Source organism: Quercus lobata, chromosome 3 (assembly GCF_001633185.2).
Source record: "Quercus lobata isolate SW786 chromosome 3, ValleyOak3.0 Primary Assembly, whole genome shotgun sequence".
Taxonomy (NCBI): domain Eukaryota; kingdom Viridiplantae; phylum Streptophyta; class Magnoliopsida; order Fagales; family Fagaceae; genus Quercus; species Quercus lobata.
Window position 1 is genome coordinate 9,481,788 of NC_044906.1, and position 23,251 is coordinate 9,505,038.

General features: G+C 35.0%; 2 protein-coding genes across 2 annotated transcripts; one reads left to right on the forward strand and one right to left on the reverse strand.

The window, feature by feature from the left end:
* Positions 1 to 382: 382 nt before the first annotated feature.
* Positions 383 to 1,615, reverse strand: LOC115980271 (CBL-interacting serine/threonine-protein kinase 6-like). The gene is made up of 2 exons (XM_031102539.1): positions 1,595 to 1,615; positions 383 to 1,000 (listed from the first exon to the last, which is right to left on the reverse strand). The coding sequence occupies exons 1-2, from the start codon at positions 1,613 to 1,615 to the stop codon at positions 383 to 385; spliced, it is 639 nt and encodes a 212-aa protein (XP_030958399.1).
* Positions 1,616 to 1,820: 205 nt separating this feature from the next.
* LOC115980272 (TMV resistance protein N-like) lies at positions 1,821 to 13,932 on the forward strand. The gene is made up of 7 exons (XM_031102540.1): positions 1,821 to 1,961; positions 2,046 to 2,594; positions 7,999 to 9,091; positions 9,910 to 10,239; positions 10,544 to 11,248; positions 12,043 to 12,599; positions 13,233 to 13,932. The coding sequence occupies exons 2-6, from the start codon at positions 2,086 to 2,088 to the stop codon at positions 12,553 to 12,555; spliced, it is 3,150 nt and encodes a 1,049-aa protein (XP_030958400.1). The 5' UTR covers positions 1,821 to 1,961; positions 2,046 to 2,085; the 3' UTR covers positions 12,556 to 12,599; positions 13,233 to 13,932.
* The last annotated feature ends 9,319 nt before the right edge of the window (positions 13,933 to 23,251 follow it).

The following is a 23,251-nucleotide window of genomic DNA, read 5'->3' on the forward strand; positions in this document are numbered from 1 at the left end:
TACTTTAAATTTTATTGTGTCCATAGCATTATTTTAATAAAAATTTAACTCCACTCGAATTTTTTTGGCGAAAAACACATTTTGGTCCCTACATTTTTAGTCGATTTCCGTTTTAGTCCCTAAGTTTTTTTTTTACCGCTTTTAGTCCCTCTCCTGAAAAACGCTTCCATTTTAGTCCTTGCCGTTATATCAGAAACAGATATTGCAGACGTGGCAAACGGCAAAGTCAAAAAATAATAAACTAATGTCCACGTGGCCTAAATTAATAATAAAAAATATTTTTTAATGCCACGTCAGCATCTAAATTAAAAAAATTAAAAACTCTCATAAAAAAAAAATCAAAAACAAATTTAAAACTAAACCCAACAAAACCCAGAAAGAACTAAACCCAGCAAGAACAAACTAAACCCAGCAAAGAAAACCATGGTGGACACTTGAAGTCACCTCTGTAAATCTTATTATACATGGCCACAAGATTATTGTCCTGAAATGGCAAAAACCCAGCTAGAAGAACAAACAGGATAACTCCACAGGACCAAAGATCAGCTGTAGCACCATCGTAGCCTTTCTTTCCAATCACCTCCGGCGCCACATAAGCCGGTGTGCCACACATTGTGTGTAGCAACCCATCTTGCTTCAAATGATCAGTGAAAGCGCTGAGACCAAAATCAGTGACTTTCAAATTACCTTCTTCGTCTAAGAGCAAGTTCTCAAGGTTGAGGTCTCGGTGGTAGACACCGCGGCTGTGACAGAAATCGATGGCGGAGATGAGTTGTTGGAAATAGACTCTCGCCACGTCTTCTTTAAGCCGACCCTTAGCGATTTTCGAGAAAAGCTCGCCTCCACGGACGAGTTCCATGGCGAAGTAGATCTTGGATTTGCCCGCCAAAACTTCGTGGAGCTCGACTATGTTTGGATGCCGTACCATCTTCATCACCGAGATTTCTCTCTTGATCTGCTCCATCATACCCACTTGGATCACTTTCTCTTTGCTCACAACCTTCAAAGGATATTGTTGGGTTTATGTTCTTGCTGGGTTTATGTTCTTGCTGGGTTTTGTTGTTCTTGCTGGGTTTAGTTTTAAATTTGTTTTTGATTTTTTTTTTTGATGAGAGTTTTTAATTTTTTTTATTTAGTTAGAATTAATAAATTAATTTTTTTATTTAAGGATTTTTTTTTAGAAATTTTTTAATTTTTTTAATTTAGATGCTGACGTGGTATTAAAAAATATTTTTTATTATTAATTTAGGCCACGTGGACATTAGTTTATTATTTTTTGACTTTGCCGTTTGTCACGTTTACAATATCCGTTTCTGATGTAACGGCAGGGACTAAAATGGAAGCGTTTTTCAGGAGAGGGACTAAAAGTGGTAAAAAAAAAACTTAGGGACTAAAACGGAAATCGGCTGAAAATGTAGGGACCAAAATGTGTTTTTCGCTAATTTTTTTTTGTGTGTCTTTAACACTATTTTTGTTGTTATTTAACTTATGGTCATTGTAATTGTGTTTTATTTTTTAAATTTATGGTAGACCAAAAAAAAAAAAAATTAAATCAAAAAAATTATATATAAATTCAACGCAATTGGTTTCCTACGATATATATTTCAGTGTACATGTATTCAATAATTTTGTAATCAGTGCTTACGCACGATCACGAAAATTCAATAATTTTATGGTCGGCTTGCTAGGACGTTTCCTTGCTGGCCACTTGCGTACAAGTCTGCTTTAGAATAATAATTGTTAATTTGATAAAGACGGAGGATTTAATGCCTACCCTCTCCCATCCCCTCTTCTCATCTCTCTCTCTCTCTCTCTCTCTCTCTCTCTCTCTCTCTCTCTCTCTCACATAGGAACTCTCAAGAGGGTTTCAAGCTTTATAGTCACTGCTACAATTCCATTTCACAAATATGAAAGTTCTCATTTTCACAAGCATTAGTGGAGCAGGAGGAGTTCTACAAAAGGTTTGAATTCTCTTTTTTGCTTCACCCCGTCAAATAGTTTTATTCTTCTCTAATTTATTTTCTTCATATATTTTATTTCTTCAGTTTTAATTGTACGGAGTTCAAGATTCATCAGTATATTTCAATGGCTTTAATGAGCACTCCAGGAGGCAATTCGGCATTAGCTTCTTCTTTAACACCTCAATGGAAGTACGATGTCTTCCTTAGTTTTAGAGGTGAAGATACTCGTAATGGTTTTACAGACCATTTATACGATGCTTTGCAATGTAAGGGTCTTTTCACTTTTAGGGATGAAGAAAAACTTGATAAAGGAAAATCTATTTCCCTAAATCTCTTGAAAGCAATAGAAGAATCGAGATTTGCTATCATCATTCTCTCAAAAAACTATGCATCTTCCACGTGGTGCTTGGATGAACTTGCACATATTGTTAGATGCACGAAAGAAAAAGGATTGATAATTCTACCGGTATTTTACCATGTAAATCCATCTGATGTACGAAAACAGACCGGAATTTTTGCGCAAACCTTTGATGAATACAAAAAACGTTTCAAGGAAAGCATGGAGAAGTTGGAAACATGGAGAGATGCTTTGAGAGAAGTTGCCAATCTCTTTGGTTGGCATTTACAAGACAGGTAATTTTTGTGACAAATATATTTCTTTTGATATTTAAAGGACAATCTTCTTTCATATATCATAAAGTATATAAATAGCAATTAAAATTTAGCATGACATGCATGACTAAAATATAACAACATATACTTGTTAATTTTTTTTTTTTGTATTTTACTAGAAAGTAGAAGTAGTTTGTGACCATTGCTTTTAGGACTTAGGGAAAGCTCCTTTGCAATAATTAAAAAGGATCTTGATTCAAGAACATGATCTTCTATGAATTATAAAATGATTAGGATTGTTATTATATTCCTCATATTTTTTTGCGTAAATTACAATCACCCTTTGTGGTTTGGTCATTTCACAACTTAGTTCACAAAATTTCAATTATTATATTTATACCTCCAAATTTTGGATTAAAATGAAACTATGTTAGGATTCTGTCCAACTCAATAGTGTTTGTATTTTCTGGACAAAATTATCTCTCGATTTCATTTCACTTCTTCCTCTTCCTCCAAAATCTAGTTCGAAAAAGAAAAAGAGAACCAACATTCCATCATCAGCAAAAATTCAATGAATATGCTGTAAAATTAATTGGAGGAGTTTCTAAAACTTTCTAATTTTTACTATGAATCCGCTGTGAAATTAATGGAAACGGCCAAAGGGGCTCTCCATGTTAATTTGGCAGTATAAAAAACGCACAAACCAAAGAAAAAATAGCAACAAACACAAAGTAGAAAATTAAAAGTTGCATATGTGCAACCCAATCAAATCCTTGAGAATTAAGAACGACCTAAATAAAATTCTTAATAATCAAAGGAAACCAAAATTAAAAATTGCATCACACCCAAACCGAAGCCGGTTTTAGACCCAATTGGTGATGAGTCCCAAACCAAACAAAATCAATCCAAAATCAAAATCACAACAAATAATTAAAGAACTGAACCCATAACCATAACTGTGACAACAAACCCAACCCCAAACCTGGATTCAAACCCCAAGGCTAGGCCAAACAAGTTATTGGTCTACTAGAAAACATGAATGAGGTGGACAAGGTCTTCAACTACTTAGATGCCACTGAGGATGACAAAAGATTTACTAGTTTTTATTTTTTATTTTTATTTTTTTAGAGAGTTTCAACTTATGGCGTCCGCTCCTGATGATAGCTCTTTATCATCAGATCAAGACACCAATCAGTTTTTGGTGTAGGCGGGGATTGAACCTCAGATCTCTTATACAACATCAGAGACTTTACCAGTCGAGCTAACTGGAACCCACAAAAGATTTACTAGTTGATTTAACTAGTACTTACAAAACTTAAGAATTTAAAGGCAGTTGAGCTAACTTTGTTTGCTAAATTGTGAATGGCCAAACCAAAGGGTAGATTGTCATTACATTTTTTTTTTTTTCACTTCTTTTGGCAAGATAAATTTACCCACATAGTCTTTTTCCTCTCCCTTGTATAAGTTTCCTCTCCCTTGTGCGTTTGTTTCTCAAAAAATAAAAAATAAAAAAAAGTTTACCCACGGAGTTTTCAGGTCAAAGTCTACCTATAAAAATGGTTGACTAAAAAATTAATTATATGATGAAGAGGTAATCAATTATTAAAGTCACACAATGTTTTAATTTTATGGACAACCATTCAACAATTTCCCTTGCTTGTCCATTTAGAAGATAAGTCAATTGAAGTTCAATTTTGGAGACATTTATAACACTTTTTATAACTCATAACTCAATATGATGCTTTAAAGGTCCAAAATTACCTTCAGCCAAATTATATATTGGATTAAGTTCATAGTGGGCATGTAAATTGTTTTTAGAAAGATTTACCATATGTTTGGATGGAAGGAGTAAAAGGGAGAGTAGAGCGGAAGATAACTACAATGAACTAAATTTTAGTATATTCTAATCACCTTCCCCTCTATTCCACTCTCCTCTCCCTCCATTCAATTTTGGCTCAATCATTGTTTTGAGTTCCATAGAATCCTTAAAGGCTAAAAGTGCATTTTAACCATCTTATTGACAAATCAAATTTTTACATAATTTTGAAGAAATAGAGCTTGTAGATTTTTATAATTGATATTAGTCCACCAAAATAGAAATTCAAAAACGATGCTTAAACAAAAAAAAAAAATATATATATATATATATATATATTTTGAAGCCTTTTTTTTTTTTTTTCAATGATAAATCATGTATATTAATTTGGGCCTCAACTCAAGAGGTAAAAGGTTTTATATATTTTGTGGCAGCAGAGGAATGGATTCAACAAAAATGAAAATGTTGTACACTAGTTACTATGCGCTCACACAATTAATTTTTAGAGATGGGATGTAAGGCCAACCTTTAAGTACTCGTTCCAATAAAAAGTGATGTTCAGAGATGTATGTATAGTATTCAAATGAGAATAGCTTTGAAAAAGCAAAGTATTAATCCTCGGGTTTGGTCCGAGGAGGTTGTTACAGTTTGATGTTCTCTCTCTTTCTTAGACCTCTCCTTTTATCCGGATGCTTCTTAGCTTTATATATCTTAGCAAAGATGCACCTAGATCTTACACTTGGCGGGTCATGATCATACTTCCCTGATACTTGTTCCATCAGACCTTGCTAGAAGGTTTTTACATCAAAGTATTAGCTGTGAAAACACTATTCAAAGTCATTTCTCCATTAATGCAGCCAGCTAAGTGGTTGCAGGGTATTTAATGCGGATGAGATGGCCACTCTATCCTTCCTTTTTCTTTTATTCCATGCTTAACTCCAAATTACCCTTGTCTCCTCTCGGACTTAAACATGCTCCTTTTGACTCTGTCCTTCGACCTTTCGAGGTTAGGCACATGTCCTCGGCATTTTCGCCAATTATGGTTGTTCAGTCTAAGTACAAATTACATGGCTAACTTCCGTGGATAACCCAACTACAGTGTCCGAGGTTTACTCCCATATGAGCTTTATCAACCCTCTGGATCCTTGTTCACCCCCCCACCCCCCCCCCCATATATATATGCTAAATAGTTGGTAAAGGCTTATATTTGTGTTGGCACAAAGGCTTAACTTTTATAATTGTATTTAGCGTGTTCAACTTAAATATTTCAACAAAGTTTCTCTCAACAATCAAGCACAAAATGAAACTCACTTAAAAAAAAAAAAAAATCATTTTTTGTCAATCAAGGAATTGGTTGATGGCACTTGCTCTTCGATCCTGGAATCTTTGCGGCTACTAGCATTCCCTGCTTTTCTCCCTCTTTTGTTGCTTTTAATTATGTATGTATTTTTTTAAAAATCATTCTATAATGGGGAACATGTCATGGCAAGAACGACAATTGTAAGTAGACAGTGGGCTAATCTCACATTGGAAAATGAGTGTGAGTTAAAGATGTTTAAAGCTTGTGCTATGTATCCAAGAGTTAGGCCCTTTGGGATATACACCACTGTAAGTTTCTTTAAAAAACCTTCTTTCCTCTCTTTGTGTGTGTATTTGTTAAAAAAAAAAGAAAAAAAAAGTTAATGTCCCACAATATACGTGGATGTTTGGTAATTTCATTTGAAATTTCTTAAGACTCATGTATAATACTTATTTTATTATATCGTATTTATGATGTTTCTCATATTATTACTGAATGCTTTGATGCTTAATTTTCTTAATTTATATTTTATAATTTTTCTTTATCCTAGAAGTAGTTTCCGACTATTGACTGAGTTTTTTTTTTGCTAATCTATATATATGAGATTGGAATTTTATAGTTATTAGAAATTTCTAGGAGTCTATACCATATTATAAATTTTACATTTAAAATAATAAAATAACAACTAGATAAAAAGTAGAGTTTAGTTCTAAAACCAAACACTTCTTCAACCCCTTCATTCTCAACACCAAATCCTAAGACCCCAATCTCAAAAACTTTTTTCGTAATCTAAATGAAACAAAATTATTTGTGTACCAACAGAAGGAGAACGTAAGCAAACAAAGAAAAATTGGCTGGAAATACTTTCATTTATCTACATTTAATTGCCTCTAATAGGGCCTTTATATCCTTTACCTTTAAAAAAACAAACAACAAACAAAATGCTAAAATTCAAGAAAAGTATAAGCTAAAATTGGGAGAACTGATCTTGTATTATTAATTTTATACATGAGCTTTATCTTTATATAGAGAAGTAGAGCACAATAATTAACTTACCATCGTATATCAAAACCATAACAACAAATTAAATAATTTGAAAGTAATCCTTACAAACTGCAACAACTATTTGCTCCAAAAAAAAAAAAAAAAAAAAAAAAAACTGCAACAACTATAATTAACAACACTAAGAAAAGTAATAGAAAAAGATATAGGTGGATAAGTATTATACGTGAAATATACATGGGAAAGAACATAAAAATTATGCAAAGAACTACTTAATTGTAGCTTTGATGGTGAGGACTAACAATATGATTGTAGTTTGTACACCGTTTGCACATTATTCTTGAATAGCTGCAACTAAACTTGAGGTTGCAACTAAAGTTGAGATAATCTTGATTCACAACAAAGAAAACTCAAAAATAATCATCGTTTTTTTACTTTGTTAGTCAAGGCTCATACCAATACCACACTAATAGTAGTCACAAAGAAACCAATAACTTATGAAGGCTAAAATAGAATAAAAAACCACCTAACCTATGGCATGAAGATAAAAGGCTATGGATAGATGTATATAAAGTAGAACAAGTGCGTGAGTTGAAAATGGTGAGTAGAAATACGAAAAGTTTTGTGCTTTGTGAGAGAGTGGAAAGTCTTGAAACATTGAACCCAAGAAAATAAAGAGATCTTATCTTTTAAATTTTAATTAGTCTTTATTTCTAATGTGGCACTTGAGAAATATCCTAATACATTGAAACTAAGAAAATAAAGAGTTTTATCTTTTAAATTTTAATTAGTTTTTATCTCTAATATGGCACTTGAGTAAAGAATTTATGTCAAAAAATTCCTTGTCAAATAAAGCGTCACATGGCAGAACCTTATGCTAGCAGAGACCTTATGTGGGAGAGCATGAGGTTCTGCTAGTATGAGATCTCTGCTTTATATATACATATTGATTGATTGATTGATTAACAAAATTTGATGGATCTATTTCAACAAAATATAACAAAAACTATAGCCCTAAATATCTCTATTTGAAATATGTAACTGATATAATATACCTTTCATATATGGGATGTTATATCAATATAGCTTGAGTAAAAAAATTCAGGTGTTTGCCAAAAACTTTGTAACTTAATTGGTTGGCACTTTCTAGTGTGTGGATGACATCTAGGGTTGGAATTCCCCTTTCTCGTTGTAACTATCAAACTTTAAAAAAAAAGGAGTATTTTTGCCTAATATTTGTCTTCTTCCCATGGGTATTTATTACTGATTTGGACCATCACGTAATTATTGTTTTATCTTTTCTGTAGGCATGAGTCAGAATTTATCCAAAATATTGTACAAGTGATATTACATAAATCGAGCTCTAGTTTCTCAAGCTTTACCAACGACTTGGTAGGAATAGATTTTTCAGTGGAAGAATTCATCACTTCAAATTTAGATCTTGGGAATAATGTTCGCATGACAGGGATTTGTGGTATGGGGGGGCTGGGAAAGACAACTCTTGCTAGAGTTGTTTATGATAAGTTTGGTAATAGTTTTGAAGGTTCAAGTTTTATTGCAAATGTTAGAGAAGATTCTGAAAAACATGGGTTGTGTCGATTACAACAACAACTTCTTGCAGACATTTTAGAGGAAATAAATATAGATATAAGGAATGTATATCAAGGAGTTGACATGATCAAGAAAAGGCTACGTCATAAAAAAATCCTACTTGTTCTAGATGATGTCAACCAACTTGACCAATTAGAAAAATTGTCTGGAGAGTGTGGCTGGTTTGGATTGGGGAGTTGGATCATCATAACAACTAGAGATGAACATTTGTTGGTCCAACATGGAGTGCATAAAATATATAAGCTTGATGCATTAAATAGTGATGTTGCTCTAAAACTTTTTTGTTTGAAAGCCTTCAAAAAAGAGCAACCCAAAGAAAGATATATGCAACTCTCTCAAGAATTTGTATACTATGCTAATGGTCTTCCATTAGCTCTTGTTACTTTGGGTTCCTTTTTGTTTGGAAGAACAATGGATGAATGGGAAAGTGCATTGGCAAGTGTAAAAAAAAATCCTAAAAGAGAAATATTTGATACGCTTAAAGTCAGCTATGATGGACTAGAGGAAATGTGGAAGGAAATATTCTTGGATATTGCATGTTTCTTTATAGGGAAGGCAAAAGATCGAGTAGTAGAGATATTAGAAAATTGTGGTCTTGATGCAAGAATTGGTATGAGTGTTCTCATGCATAAATCTCTCATAACCATAGAAAACAATAAATTATGTATGCATGATTTACTACAAGAAATGGGTAAAGAAATTGTCCGTCAAGAATCACGTGGAGAGCCTGGAAAGCGCAGCAGATTGTGGCTTCTTAAGGATTTGTTTCATGTATTGACTAAAAATGCGGTAAGAATAGTGGCAAAGATAAAATTTTATTTTATTTTATTTTGAGGTAAAGTTAGAATTTTATTTTAGTCAGCAAGATTGATTTGGTACAATATCATACTTTCCGTCAATAAATTAGTTTTCAAAAAAAAAAAAAAAAAAATCCAATAGATAAGTGGTTACCTAAGTACTTAATTAATGGAATATAGAGTACCAAATTTCATTTAACATGCTAATATATTGTCGCTGGAACATTTCTTATATTTTTAAAACACAATGTAATTGTGTCATTATTCATAAATTTGAAGTCATCTTTCTTGATTTAATCAGCCAATCATTCATCTCTTGATTACTACCCAAAACAAAAGGCTACTTTATTAAGAAGATACGGCTATATCAGCTTGAAGCATGGAATAAAAAATGGATAGAATACCCTCCATCCGAACAGCACAATCGAAGACATTAAGAGAATGCCTAGTTAGACTATTGGCAAGCAATGTTTTGAAAATCTTGTGTACCAAGCAATACTCTTTTACACTTGAAAACAACAATACTAGGGATACACCCATTTTTCTATCAAATTTCACGACATTTTTACTTGTTTGACTATGAGTGATTGATTAAAAGTAATAGGTTCATGTACTCAGTAGAAAATGTCTATCACTTGTGTCACACAAATCAGCAAGTTGTAAAATTTGATGTATGCCTAATTCAGTATCTTGAAAATTGATGGTGTAGATATTTTCATCTCCTTAAGCACAGTACAAACTTGAGTAATTCTAGTATTCTTATCTTTTGTTTTGCAAATAATTTACTGATTGTATGCCTTTTATTCTTAGGCAACAAAAGCAATTCAAGCCATAGTCATAAACCGTTACCAATGGGACAGAGGAGATTGGACCTTTGAAGCCCCCTTTTATGAATGGGAAGTACCACATTGGAACTTTGAAGTCATTCCTGAAGCTTTTTCAAAGATGGGTAATCTTAGATTGCTTATAGTTGACAATATGTCAATATTGGATGGCCTCAATCATCTTCCGAATGACCTAAGATTTCTTGACTGGTTTGGTTATTCTTCAAAAGTTTTGCCGTCCAGTTTCCAACCAAAAGAGCTTGTTGAACTTAATTTACAATTTAGCGAAATTAAATATCTTTGGGAAGGAGTGAAGGTAATTTTGTTCTTTTACTGTCCTTTTATTATTTTTTCGTAAGTAGTGCAATAGAGATAATGATTTTCACAACAATTAAGTTGACAAGTTTTTAGTAGTTTATATATGTGTTTACTATTGACATCACTATTTTACTTACCAATAACAACTTCTCACTTGGCAGTAGTGAAATTTTGTATGTCTCAAGACTTACGGTTTTTAGTGAGGAATGGCTTCAATAATTTTCCTTAATTTAAAAATTTATTTATCTTATGAAAGTAAATTATATGCTTAATACTTTTTTTTTTTCTTTGGGGTTGAACAGTATTTAGACAAGTTAAAATACATGGATCTTAGTTATTCAGCGAGGCTTGTTCATACACCTGACTTCAATGGGTTTCCAAGACTAGAGAGACTAATTCTTAGTTGTTGCACTAATTTGGTTGACATCCACCCATCTATTGGACAACTCAAGAGGCTTGTTGTCTTAGATCTGGAACACTGTGAATCTCTTACCAATCTTCCCAGCATATCTACTGAAATGGAGTCCCTTCAAATTCTTAATCTTTTTGGGTGTTACCAACTCAGGGAAATTCCAGAATTTAATGGAATTTTGAAAAGCCTATCAGAACTTTATTTGGGTGGTACTAGTATCAAAACACTACCCTCATCAATCGATTGTTTGACTGCCCTTACTTTATTAAATCTAAAAGACAGCACAGATCTCAATTGTCTTCCAAGTAATATGAATGGTTTGGTCTCTCTTGAAAAACTCATCCTCACGGGATGCTTCCGTCTTTACGACCTGCCAGAGAGCATTTGGAAAATAGAGTGTTTGAAGGAACTTGAGTTGATTGGAACTTCCATTTGGAAACTTCCCTCAGCCAATGATGTCTGGAAAGATCGATTGAAAAAACAACTTGTGCGGAATATACCCTGGAAGTTTTGCCGAATACCTCAATCGTCAGAACCTTCTTATGATGAGCTCAGCCGTAAAGCAGCATTTACAATATTGAACCGTTACCTACAGGTACTCAGTTTTCTCTCTCTTTCAAATGAATCAAGTATTAAAAGGTAAAGCTTTTTCATGTAATTATATTTCAAATACAAGCCGATTTCGAGTACATCACTGAACAATATATGTTCAAGCTTGACTTATTTTTTTGTTGAATAAGCTTGAACTTGTTAATGAGTTACTTGATGATTAACTTATTCTTTTCCTATATGTAGTAAAATCATAAACTAAAATTTTTTATTCCTTTAAAAATAGGGTAGTATTAACGGACACTGTAAAATGCTTGATAAGAAATTACTTTATATCACATCATTGTACTTTATGTTAGATTTTTGACTAATTTTATAAGCGGTAGAGTCAGTAAAGCTAACCTTTTTTTTTTTTTTTTTTTTTTTTTTTTTTTCACTTGTTACTTTGGTCATATTTTCAGCCGCTTTATTAATTTATACAAATTTTTTATTAAGTGAACCCACAATAAATAATCCTTAGCGAGCTTAACATTTCCTTTAAAAATATATGAATTTTTACTACTAGTATACAGTTTATATTATCATTTGATATCATGTGGACTTATTTAAAAATTTATATAATCCAATTTCAAGTACACATTAGTATGTTTGAGCTTGACTCATTCAATAGTTAAGTCTAAACTAGGATTTGAACTTGACTTGTTTGCTAAACAAATGAACATAACAAGCATTTTTCCAGACCCATCTCAAGCTGTTCTTAAACAACCTGCTTCATATACAGTACTACTCAAATTGTTAAATGGTGTATCTTTTTTATTTTCATTTTTTTTTTGGGTACAGGGACTCCTTCGTGGAAAAACTGAATTTCAGACAATTATTCCCGGATATGGAATTCCGGAGTGGATAACTTATACATTTCGGGGGGATTCAATAAGAATAGCGCTGCGTCCAAATTGGTGTAATAGTAAATGGATGGGATTCATTCTCTCTGCTCATATCTACGTAATTGAGGAAAGGTTTGGTCTTGGAGTTCGTGTGAAAGCCCTTGGTGACATACCTCACAGTCAATATGCCTCAAAAACTTTCTTTAGAATAACAGCCTCGCGGCACATCGCTCACTATAATTGTCTATTGTATTTGTGTCGTGATGATTGGTTTGCTGCTGTTCCAAATGCTGATCAATGCAGTCTGATTGAGGTTGTATTTGAGAACTATGGCTCAATAAGGAAAGTGATGCATTGTGGGGTTGGTTTGGTATACGAGCAAGATGTGGAAGAGTTCAACCAAAAAATTGCACAAACTGGGGAGTCACTGTGTCACTACGGGTTGAATGGTGTCGAGATCCTTGAGTAGCTATAACGATACTGAACCTAAATGCATTTAGGAGCTTTTCTGTGGTAATGATCATCTCAAAAATCCTTCTTGTTACATGTCTAATCTTTTTTTTTTTTTTTTTTCCTGTTCAGCTGGTTTTGTAGCTAGCAAGTAAGTCCACGTATTTCTCTGTTTATGCACAACCAGTCCCAATCATTTTATACTGTGTGTGTTCCTGAAAATTAACCTTAGATTCCCCTGCATGAGTTCATTGCCAATTGTCTGAGCCTCTACGTTATCATCATTGTTAGAATTATGGTTACATAATTAAAGTCACCATTTCCTAACTGCTTAACTTTTGTGCGAATCAGTAATTTATCAATCATCTATTACCACAAGCTTAATAACTGGTAAAACCTTATTAGGCAAGTTGTGAATATGATCTAGAAAATAAATACATTCTCAAGCTTCACTGCTCTAAGGATTTTGCTAAGTTAGATGCATGGTTCAGTCCTAGTTTGGCATCCTATATGTAATTGTCTGAGTTTTTTGCTATTTTTATATCCACCTTGTGCGGGCTAATGCAAGAAAATTTTGCCAAATAATTTTTTACACATTAAAACTACGAACTGCATAGCAACTCCTTCTCTAGCATGTTTTTATATACTTCTTTTTTTGGCTGAATAAGACATATATTAACACAAAAAAGAAAGCAGAAACAAACAGAAGCAGGGGAAGGGGAGAGACTTAGCCATCACCACCTTCCACCAAGCTAGATACAACAGAGAGAGGGGGGATCCAAAACTATTACAAAAGTAAGCCCATTGGGCAAGGGAATGAGCTACACAGTTAGAATCTCTAAATACAAAGGAGGCATTCCAACATACAAAAGAGTTAAGGACCAGCCGGATATCCTCAATGATAGCATTGATGGACCAATGAGGAGTTGTAGATGGGTTTAGGATAGCCTTTATCACTGATTGGGCATCTCCTTCTATCACAACTCTAGCAAAACCTTCTTTGCGGGCCAAACTAGCTGCTAAGAGAGCTGCTTTAGATTCCGCCCATAAGGGCTCACCTGGGCAATCTTCTTGAGAATCAGCTGCTACTATAGATCCGTTGCTGTCTCTGCAAACCACTGCCAGCACCACCTTATCAGGCTTCACTGCTGCATCAAAGTTACATTTGATCCATCCAAGAGGAGGGGGCTTCCATGAGGGGGAGTTCTCTTTATTCCCAAGAATAGAAAGCCAAGCTTACTTGTGTTGAGAAAATACCTTATTTAGCATGTTTTTATATACTTCAAAGCCATGACTTCTAGAACAGGCATGAACAAACTCCAATTACACTGATTATTAATGAGTGAACTTTTTATTTTTCTTTTATAGTACCATACTAAGTCAAGTTTTCACATCTATGCAGGTTATGACAATTGACATGTCTGCAGAAGATGACACTCATGCATAATTTGTTTATACTTTGACTGGTTACGAAACAGGGAAGATTTCCATAGGGTGAATTTCAAATCAGGCTACTGCTATTTGAAGTTCATAAGCATTTCTGTCAGTCTGACTATGTATTGGATTTTTTTTTTCTTAAGAAAAAATTCTGGTATGTTGTATTGAATTCATATTTGGTTTCAGTTATCATAATTTGAAAATGTAATTGAGTGACAAATCCTTCCATCTTGTTTCATAATGACAGTATAGCTAGGATCTTTTCTTTTATTTCATATACAAGGGGCTCTAGTCCTTACCAGATTTGCATTATATGGTTTCAGTTATAATGATTTTCTTACAATGAACTTCAATTGAGGCTACTGTTATTGGACAGCCTATATGCTGTACATTCATGTAACTTCCTCATATTTCTCTCATGTAGTGTATTTGAGTTGATGTCTATGAGAGCATGAGTTGGTATTTTTGAGAAGTTAGACTATTACTTTTTATCAATCACGCTATATAATTAGGTTAGCATTAATTCAGTCTTCAATCTAGAATATTTCCTCGCAATAAAAGTCAACAAACATTGTTGAAAGCTTCAAACAAGTTCACTCTTGAACTAATCTTCTTTCTGGGACTTGTCTAGTTGATAGTTATGGTCTAGACATTATTTTGTAAATACACAACAACAACAAAGCCTTAGTCCCAAAAATTTGGAGTTGGCTATGAATCCTTAACAGATTAGATTAGATTGGCCACATGAATTCTTTTCCTCCATTTTATTCTATTTGAAGTTATGCTCCTTGTTACTTTCCTAATTGACATGCCTTTTTTTATTACTTCTACTAATGTTATTTTTGGCCTTCCTCTGCCTTTTTTCATTCTCTCAACTAGATCAACTCACTCTTACTTACCAAATAATTTCTCGCTCTCCTCTAAACATGACCAAACCATCTCAAGCGAAGCCTCATCTTTTTATCAATAAGGACTACCAATATATTGAATCGAATCCTATCTTTCCATGTATTCCCGCTTATCCATCTTAACATTCTCATTTCCTCATTGTGAATATCTCTCTTCAAAATAAATCAGCATATCAGGCCAATGTAGAAGTCATGATTCATCCTTCATACCACTAAAGGAATCGGCTGAAAACATACAGTAAACTATGTCAATCTTGGAGCATATTATCTAATTAGGAGTCCAGTAGGTGGCTGTTTTGGCCTTTTTTGTATTCTTTAAGTCCTTTGGATTGGATTTAAAGACAAGGTCTAGCGTACAGGCATTTTTGCTTACTCATGGTACAAGTTTTAGAAATTCGCAAAAGAGGATTATTTGTACAAAAAAAAATCTTCCTTTCTATGTAGTTGTCCTCTCTCTCTTTCCCTGCAATTTATTAATATTCAACTTGATCATAAAGCTTGAATATTCTGAACCTTCTAACTATTTCAGACTAGGCTAACTGGTGTCAAATCTATATTTTGTTAAAATTGGTGGCAATTGAAACATTCTAGGCTTGTAGACTAAACTGGTTTTGAATGCTTAGTTGGAATTTTATTGATGTTTCAGGTGTCAAAAGCTAGAGAGAGGATATTTGTGGGAGATTCTCATTCTTGTAGCAGATAACATAATACAGAGAGAATTTTGTGTTTGTTTTGAATGAGAAAAAAAAAAAGATCCTATACTTTTTTGGTCTATCTTTTTATCAACATTATGCCACAATGTAAATGATGGTGTTATTAAAAAATCCTGTGAGTATTGGTCCATTTCCCAGTGACTTGTAATGAATGATATGTACACTAGTCACTAGATATCTAAAATGATTGTGAGTTGCAGCAGTTCAAGTATATTACAAAATATAGCCATATCATTTAAGTAGGTATCAATGCGCCTTTCAATATTAGATTAAGTTAAACATGAATCATGATGGATTGGAACAAAATGTAAAATCCACTGATTTGGTAGAGATTCTCAGTTATACAAGACAATCACTCAGTTATCACTTATCAATACTCTGAAAAAAACTTTGACTAGCCCAAACAAACAGTTTCTAATTACCAAAAGAAATAGTATACACAGCATTATGAAATTTAGTTGCCAGTTGTGAAACAACTGAAGTACTCCATGCTTGCTAACATGGCTTCATCTGTAGCACTAGAGATAGCATGAGAATTCATATAAAATGAATTAATATTATGATACAGCAGCTGTGTGACACAATCCATCCCCACATACACTGGCTTCTTTCAATTTGCCTCGGTAGTTGTGTGGAAAAAAAGGGGTGCTGCTGTCAGAAATTTCAACAGAAAATTGATGCAGCAAATGGCAGGTATGTTGCTTGGAAAACATGGGATTTGATTTGCCAGCCTAAGAAAAATGGGGGACTGGCTATTAAAGATTTATGGAAGAAAAAATTAAGATTATGCTTTTGAGAATCGTCAGTGGAAGTACTGCCAATACAGAATAAGGAGGAGGTTATGGAGTTAAGAGGATGTACATTGTTTACATAGTATGTATGAAGAAACAAGCTTGCAGCTTTTTTAAAAATGTGATTTTGCTAGAACTGCAGGGTTTTTCTCTAACTGGGGTTTTCAAATGGGTGAAATCAATGTGACCTCAAGTACTGATTTGGTGAAATTCAAAGTTGCTCCTCCTGCTGAAAAACTAAGTGGCAGAGTGACTGTAAGAGGAATTCTCACTATTTGCAACTCCCTAAGGAATCTTGACCATATTTAGACATTAAGGAATCTTTCTTGGTCTAAACTATTGGATCTATCTCTTCTGGAACTCCCTACCAAGGTGCTGCAGTACATTTGAGAATTTGTCTCAGTCAATAGAAGAACAAAAGCAAGCACTTATACAATTTATGCCATAAAATCCAATTTATTGGCATTTCATAAATAATTAAATTGTTTAATTATATGAGACTATTTGTAAATGAACTAATAAGACATTATCATAGTCTTTGAGATGCATTGTATGTGATTTATGTAATTTAGTCACAGAAGATATTAATCACAAGTTCCTTGTGAACTCAAAACATAGTTCGTAGTCGGTGATGAAATTGAGCGTTTCATTTGCGAAGATTATAACACATCAACTAAGATGGTTTGTCTTGATCATGGAAGTGAAAACTTCTAATTGATATGTTGATATATCTTAAGTGTTAAGACATATTGAACTGGACCATTGTGAGATTAATTATTCAATCAACAATCGTCATCTGAATAATTAATCTCACGACTTTTAATTTCATAGATTCTCAATGCTGAGAGGATAGTGAACTCGATTATGAAATGTAGGTTACTTTGATATATCAGGAGTGAGATCTAATATTGACGGTCAAAACCTTAGTATACTGGGTAACCACACGTAGTGTTGAGGGAATACATATTCTCAAGATGGAATCTATAATCTCTTTTTATAGAGACATGAAATATCCCTTTGAGATAAGTTTAATGGAAACTGGTTATTCAGAACGTCCACTTTAGTAAGGAGTTACTAAAGTTTATATTTATTGAAATTGGATTTCAATAAATATAAATAACTAAAAGATTAAACCAGGTACTCAAGGATAAAATAGTTGTTTACAAAGTAACAGTTCATTATGACTTTGTTTACTATGGATATTTCATGGGGGGGTCAAATGATATCATTAGAGTCTTGGGATATAATTTATTTATAAGGCCTAGAATGCAATTATATTTATATAGCGGTATTAAATATAATTAATGGTAATTTTGGACTTGTCAAGAGTTGACAAATAAGCCTAAGGCCTATTGGAGTTAGAGTTTTATTTGTTCCCTTTGGTTTCATCTCAAGCCACAAACTAAATCCCAATTGGGCAGACCCAAAAAGCTAACCTAATTAGATAATCAATTTTTATTTAATAAGAGTTATTAAATAAAGCAACTACCAAGGTAGTTAGAATATACGTATGATGAAAAAAAAAAAAACTGTTTTTCTCTACAATGAGAAGAAGAAGAAGAACTTCATTGAGAATCAACGTGCATAAAGATAGATTGAGAGACCACTTTTCTTGGGCACCATGTGGAATTGAGATGTTGATTAGAGGTATTCTCAAGTCTTGTTTTTGAATTTCACTGCATCAAGGTATGCTTTTTATTCTTTGTTCTAAAATTCAAGGTTACCTGTTATCTCTCATGAATGAAGTAGATCTGTGTCTGTTGTTTCCGCTGTGTGTTTTGTATGAGATGCAAAACCAGTTTTTCCAACACTATCTCTTCTGAAACTCCCTACCAAGGTATTGCAGTACATTTGAGAATTTGTCTCACTCAATAGAAGAACAAAAGCAAGCACTTATACAAAGCAACCCATGAAGTGGCAGAAACCCTCTTGTAAATACATTCAAAATAAATTGTGGTTCAGCTCTGACAGCAGAAAATTCCTACTTGCAGGACTGTCATCACAGAAGCACAGACGGTGAGATGAAGTGTAATGTTTGACATAGGAGTAAAAAGCAACTAATTGTGGAAAACAGATTTGAAGATATGCATTGATGCTTTGAACGATAAGATGTATTTATGTTATTTCTTTTGTTCAGTTTCCTCCAGTAGTGTCATCTGTATAGAAAAAGATGAACTATTGTGAAAGCAAATATTAATATTAAATCTCTTGGGTCGTAAAAGGCACCGAACCTTCAAACCTTATGTTTCTACACTAGGAAGATGGTGGCCTTAAGCCTCCTCATAAACGTCATTTAACCCAAATTTTTTCAAAATGATGAGAACTCAGCGAAGGCATTAGTTAAGGCAATAGGCTACTAAGCAGCAACAGGGAATGGAAGGAGGTTCAGACACTAATCCAGAAACCCTAATCCAAGTTTTCTGCTTTTGTTTCTTTGTTTTTTTGATTTAATATTGTTGGGATAAATCCTCGTCTATGTGTGAATTAAATTAAATACAACCCAAGCAACAAAGAAAATAGAAATCTATAGAAGCTATAAAAAAAATCAACCAATAAGAACACCAAGAAATTACGTGAAAAACCCTCCAGTGTAGAGGGAAAAATCACAGGGCAAATTCGATCAATCTACTATAATAAAAATAGAGATTACAACACTTTAGTTATACCCAAAACCTGAATTCACAATAAATTAGGAAAATACAATAATACCTCTAGGAACAAATACAACCTCATCATAAAACCCAATAGCAAGATCTTCCACTCTAAATACTTCATAATCCTACATTAAATGCTATGTCTCAGTTTTTAGATATATATAGATTCATAATCCTACATCTTATGTGATATTATACTCTAAATGCAAGTTTTTTAATGCAAAAAATCACCAAACCGATTAAAGCCAGATTAAAAGCATAAGAAAGGAATATCAATAAAAAATTTCTGCTCAAATCATATGTTCTAGCAAACAACAAGAGGATGGTGAATTAGGAAATGGGGCATTAATGCTTTATACTTCCAGTTGGCAGAAAACACACATTACACACAGACCAATTCCATTTTTCGGGGAGTTTGCAGCAAGTCACTTACAATTGTCACTGTAATATGCATCTAAATAATCATTTCTAGATAAAGGGTGAGTAGTGATTCATAAATAATGTTACCAAGGTAAATCAACACTAAACTAAGAAAAATTTGCACCTAGGAGACTTTGCTTTGCAAATGGGACAATGCTAGAACTTCATTTGTTCATGGTTTGAGATACAAAACCCCGGGTGCATGTTCTAGTTGATACCATGAAGCTTCATGATTTGCTTATTTTGACGGATGAGCTGGGGCCCTGTGGCTTGGACAGTAATTCCTGATGCCTATTTCCTCTATAGTCTTAGGGTGTTATGGAATTTCAAGATCCCATGCAATTTCTCACAAAAACTTCGTTTGCATTTAGGAATGGTTGTAATTCCAAATACTCTGCAAGAAACTGAAGGTGATAGAGACAATACCAACCACTTAGCATATCAGTTTTCTCTAACCTATTTGAAGGCTAACTGCAAAAGAACTTTCTCATTCAATCCAATCTTTTGAATTCCATTAAAATGTCTTGCTATTTATGCACAGTAAAATGCCTAAAGCATACCTGCTCCATACCTCCAACATATTTAATTAGTTAGCATTACCATTAGCTTGTACAACAAATAAACAAAATCTTGATTACAACTCTCCCCAATGCACAAAGACACAGGCCGTGCATAGAAAGGTTCTTTTGCCAAAATCTCATTAGTATTTCATTGAGTCTAAAGAGTTTGCATATACTCACCTCCATCCTCCATATGCAAACAGAAAAGCATATTGTTCATTTGATGATCGAAACATGCACATTAACGCTAATGGAACTTGTATATGTTTGGAATCAGGTCAGTTTCGACCTGACCCATGGGCAGTTATTTGGGCGCCAAAGAAATGTAGTCATTGTAGTCATTGGAGTCAATAGGATGCCCCAATTTCAACCTGGGAATATTGAGGATTGAGAGTTTTTGAGCGGAGGCTCGGCTACCTCAGATTAGTCAGATATTGTTTCTTCTATTTCTTTTTTATTCTCTTCAGTATGGGAGGGATACGTAGTTTTTTCATTGAATCGAAGCTTTTTCAGTTGGTGGTGGAGGAAGGAGGGAATTTTTTTGCGTTTGAACGGGGCAAATATTTCATGAAGTCGGTGTTTATGGGCAAAAGCGCGGCATTATGGTTGAAGAAAAATTTAGAACATATGGTGATTGGGGTGAATCCCAAACAGTTTTTCACGCTTAGAGAAGGAGATACTGCATATACCTTGCAACGGGGATCAAACTCTTTTGGTCAGTTTTTGCTAGTGACTGAACTCAAAATTGGTGGGTTCTGGAGGTCTATCATAATCCCTGAAGGGAAAGAAAAACATGGTTGGAAGGCTTTTGGTCTAGAAGTGAGGAAGATGTTAGAACCCAACCAATATGCCTTGGGTGGCTCAGGCCAAGTAAAGTTTATCCCTCAGGCACAGAAACACAATTCAGTGTTTCATCCATCTCGGTCTTTTGTTTAGACAGTGAAGGGCCCAATGCAGGCAAAAGGTGGTATTCATTCTCTCCATAAAACCAAGGTTGTAGGACAAAATATTATAGACGAGGTGATGGGGGATGAACAGCAGAATAGGATGAAGGTAACGACGGTAGTGCCTCTGAATCATCTCGGAAGCAGGTGGTTGATGGTCCGGTGGGTCAGCCTAGGGGAAGGGAGAGAGAGGAGCATTAATTTGGGCGTTAATGTAGGTGAGAATTTACCGGTACAGAATCAAATCAGATCTTCGTTAATTTTCAGTTTGAATTCAAATAAAACTGAAAATGGCAAGGGGCGTGATTTGAGGGATACACGTTGGACTGGGAAGGGATTAATTGTGGAGGTGGCTGAGAATGGGAAGAGACGTGTTTTCTGGGATAAGTTTAGAGGAGGAAAAACAGCTTTTAAATGGGTGCCACGGGCTGTCACAGAGAAGGTGAGTTTCGGGTTGGGCCCAAAACAGCCCGTAACCCACTGTGAGTCTAACTTAAGCCCATTGGAGACAAGCCCATGCACTTTAGAGGCTGGAGAATGCTCCAACAATCTTTTAGGCCCACTTTCTTCTACACTTAGTCCCGATGAGAATGAAGACTCTCCCACGGTCCTTACAAATGGGTTAGCGACACTGGAGGTTGTATTTGATAGAGAAGCGGAAAATAATTCCATCTCCAGCTCGTCCAACGGGCTCGTCCAGAGCCTACAACGCAGGATTGATCCCAGAGTTTAATCCAGAAGAAGAAGAAGCGTCCATGAATAATAGCACCACTCCATAAACTGTCCTCCAAGGAAGACATGATCGTCCATTAGGTTCGTCCATGAACAATCGATAAATATCTTTGGACGAACTAAACCGTCCTACGCTAGACAGACGGAAGCTCAACACTTAGACTTTCAACAAACCCTTCGAATAAGTTAACTTCCATTAGCAGTTACAATTTTATATCCGTTAAGGTAGTTAACTCCGGAGTTGTTGGTTTCCACAAATCCTGGAACGGTTATTGGACAAGTAACCGTCCCAGGCTCCCTATATAAGGGACCGGTCTGAACCCGACAGAGGTAAGATTTTGACTCAGACAATTTTCCAAAATACTTGGAACTTCCTTCCATACAAAACTAACTTCTCCATCGGAGGGGGTTCGACCGGTCTTCTCCGGTCTCCTCTTTGATTGCGTTTCCTTCCTTGCAGGCCATCAACCGTTTCGATAGCCCACCGAAGCCAGGCCATCCACCTTACTGATTCGGAGCGATATCAGTTGGCGCCGTCTGTGGGAACAGCGAAGGTTGTTTTGCGACTTTCTTTTCCACGACAAAGGGTTAGGATGGTCAGGACCAGGTCGAGGGCTACTAGCCCTGGCCGTCAGGGAAGCAGAGGCGCTTCAAGTGATCCCCAGCGTGATCGCCAATCTGCACCAGTCATGCAGACGTCATCCGTTCAGAATATGCAATCCATGGCGGCTGCAATGGCGGAATTGACTCGCCAAAACCAGGAGTTAAGGATGGAGATCAGTCAGAGAAGACAGACACGTGAGGAACACGCAGGACAGACGCAAGACCATGGTGACAGAGAGAATACTGAGGTTGGAAGCCAGTTTAGAGGCACCACTTCACGGGTAGTGCCACACTTGAAAGAGGAGATGGTCCAAATGAAGAAAGTCATGGAGGAGATGAAGGAGAACATGAGGAAAACTAATCCTATAGAAGATTTGGTCCACAGAACAGATTCTCCTTTTACGGCTTCCATCAATGGCCACCCCTTACCATCAAAGTTCAAACTGCCTTCCCTGGACTCGTATGATGGGACGCGTGACCCCTTTGATCACATTGCAACATTCAAGACGACAATGCACCTCCAAGGGGTCCCTGATGAAATCATGTGTCGAGCCTTCCTTACTACCCTTAAAGGCCCAGCACGAGTTTGGTTCAGTAAAATCCCCCCAAGTTCCGTAAGTTCTTTCGAAAAGTTAAGCAAATTGTTTGTTAACAATTTCATCGGGGGACAGAGGCACAAGCGCTCTTCGTCCAGCTTACTGACCATAGAACAAGGGGAGAACTAAAGCTTACGGTCATTCATCACTCGCTTCAACAGAGAAGCCCTTAGCGTGGACGAGGTGGACGACAAGCTTCTACTGGCAGCCTTCCACAATGGGATTAATTCGGATTTGTTTATCCACAAGCTATACGAGAAGGAGCCTCAAACCATGGCCGAGCTCGTCCATTCGGCTCAGAACTTCATGAATGCAGAAGATGCAATCATAGCCAAGAAGAGGAAAAGAGCTGAGAGG

Coding starts and splice junctions, on each gene's coding strand:
- LOC115980271 (XM_031102539.1), bottom strand. CDS start 1,615: ATGTACACTGAAATATATATC. Junction 1,001..1,594: donor TGTACACTGAAATATATATC/GTAGGAAACCAA, acceptor TATCCTTTGAAG/GTTGTGAGCAAAGAGAAAGT.
- LOC115980272 (XM_031102540.1), top strand. CDS start 2,086: ATGGCTTTAATGAGCACTCCAGGAGGCAATTCGGCATTAGCTTCTTCT. Junction 2,595..7,998: donor GGTTGGCATTTACAAGACAG/GTAATTTTTGTG, acceptor TCTTTTCTGTAG/GCATGAGTCAGAATTTATCC. Junction 11,249..12,042: donor TATTGAACCGTTACCTACAG/GTACTCAGTTTT, acceptor TTTTGGGTACAG/GGACTCCTTCGTGGAAAAAC.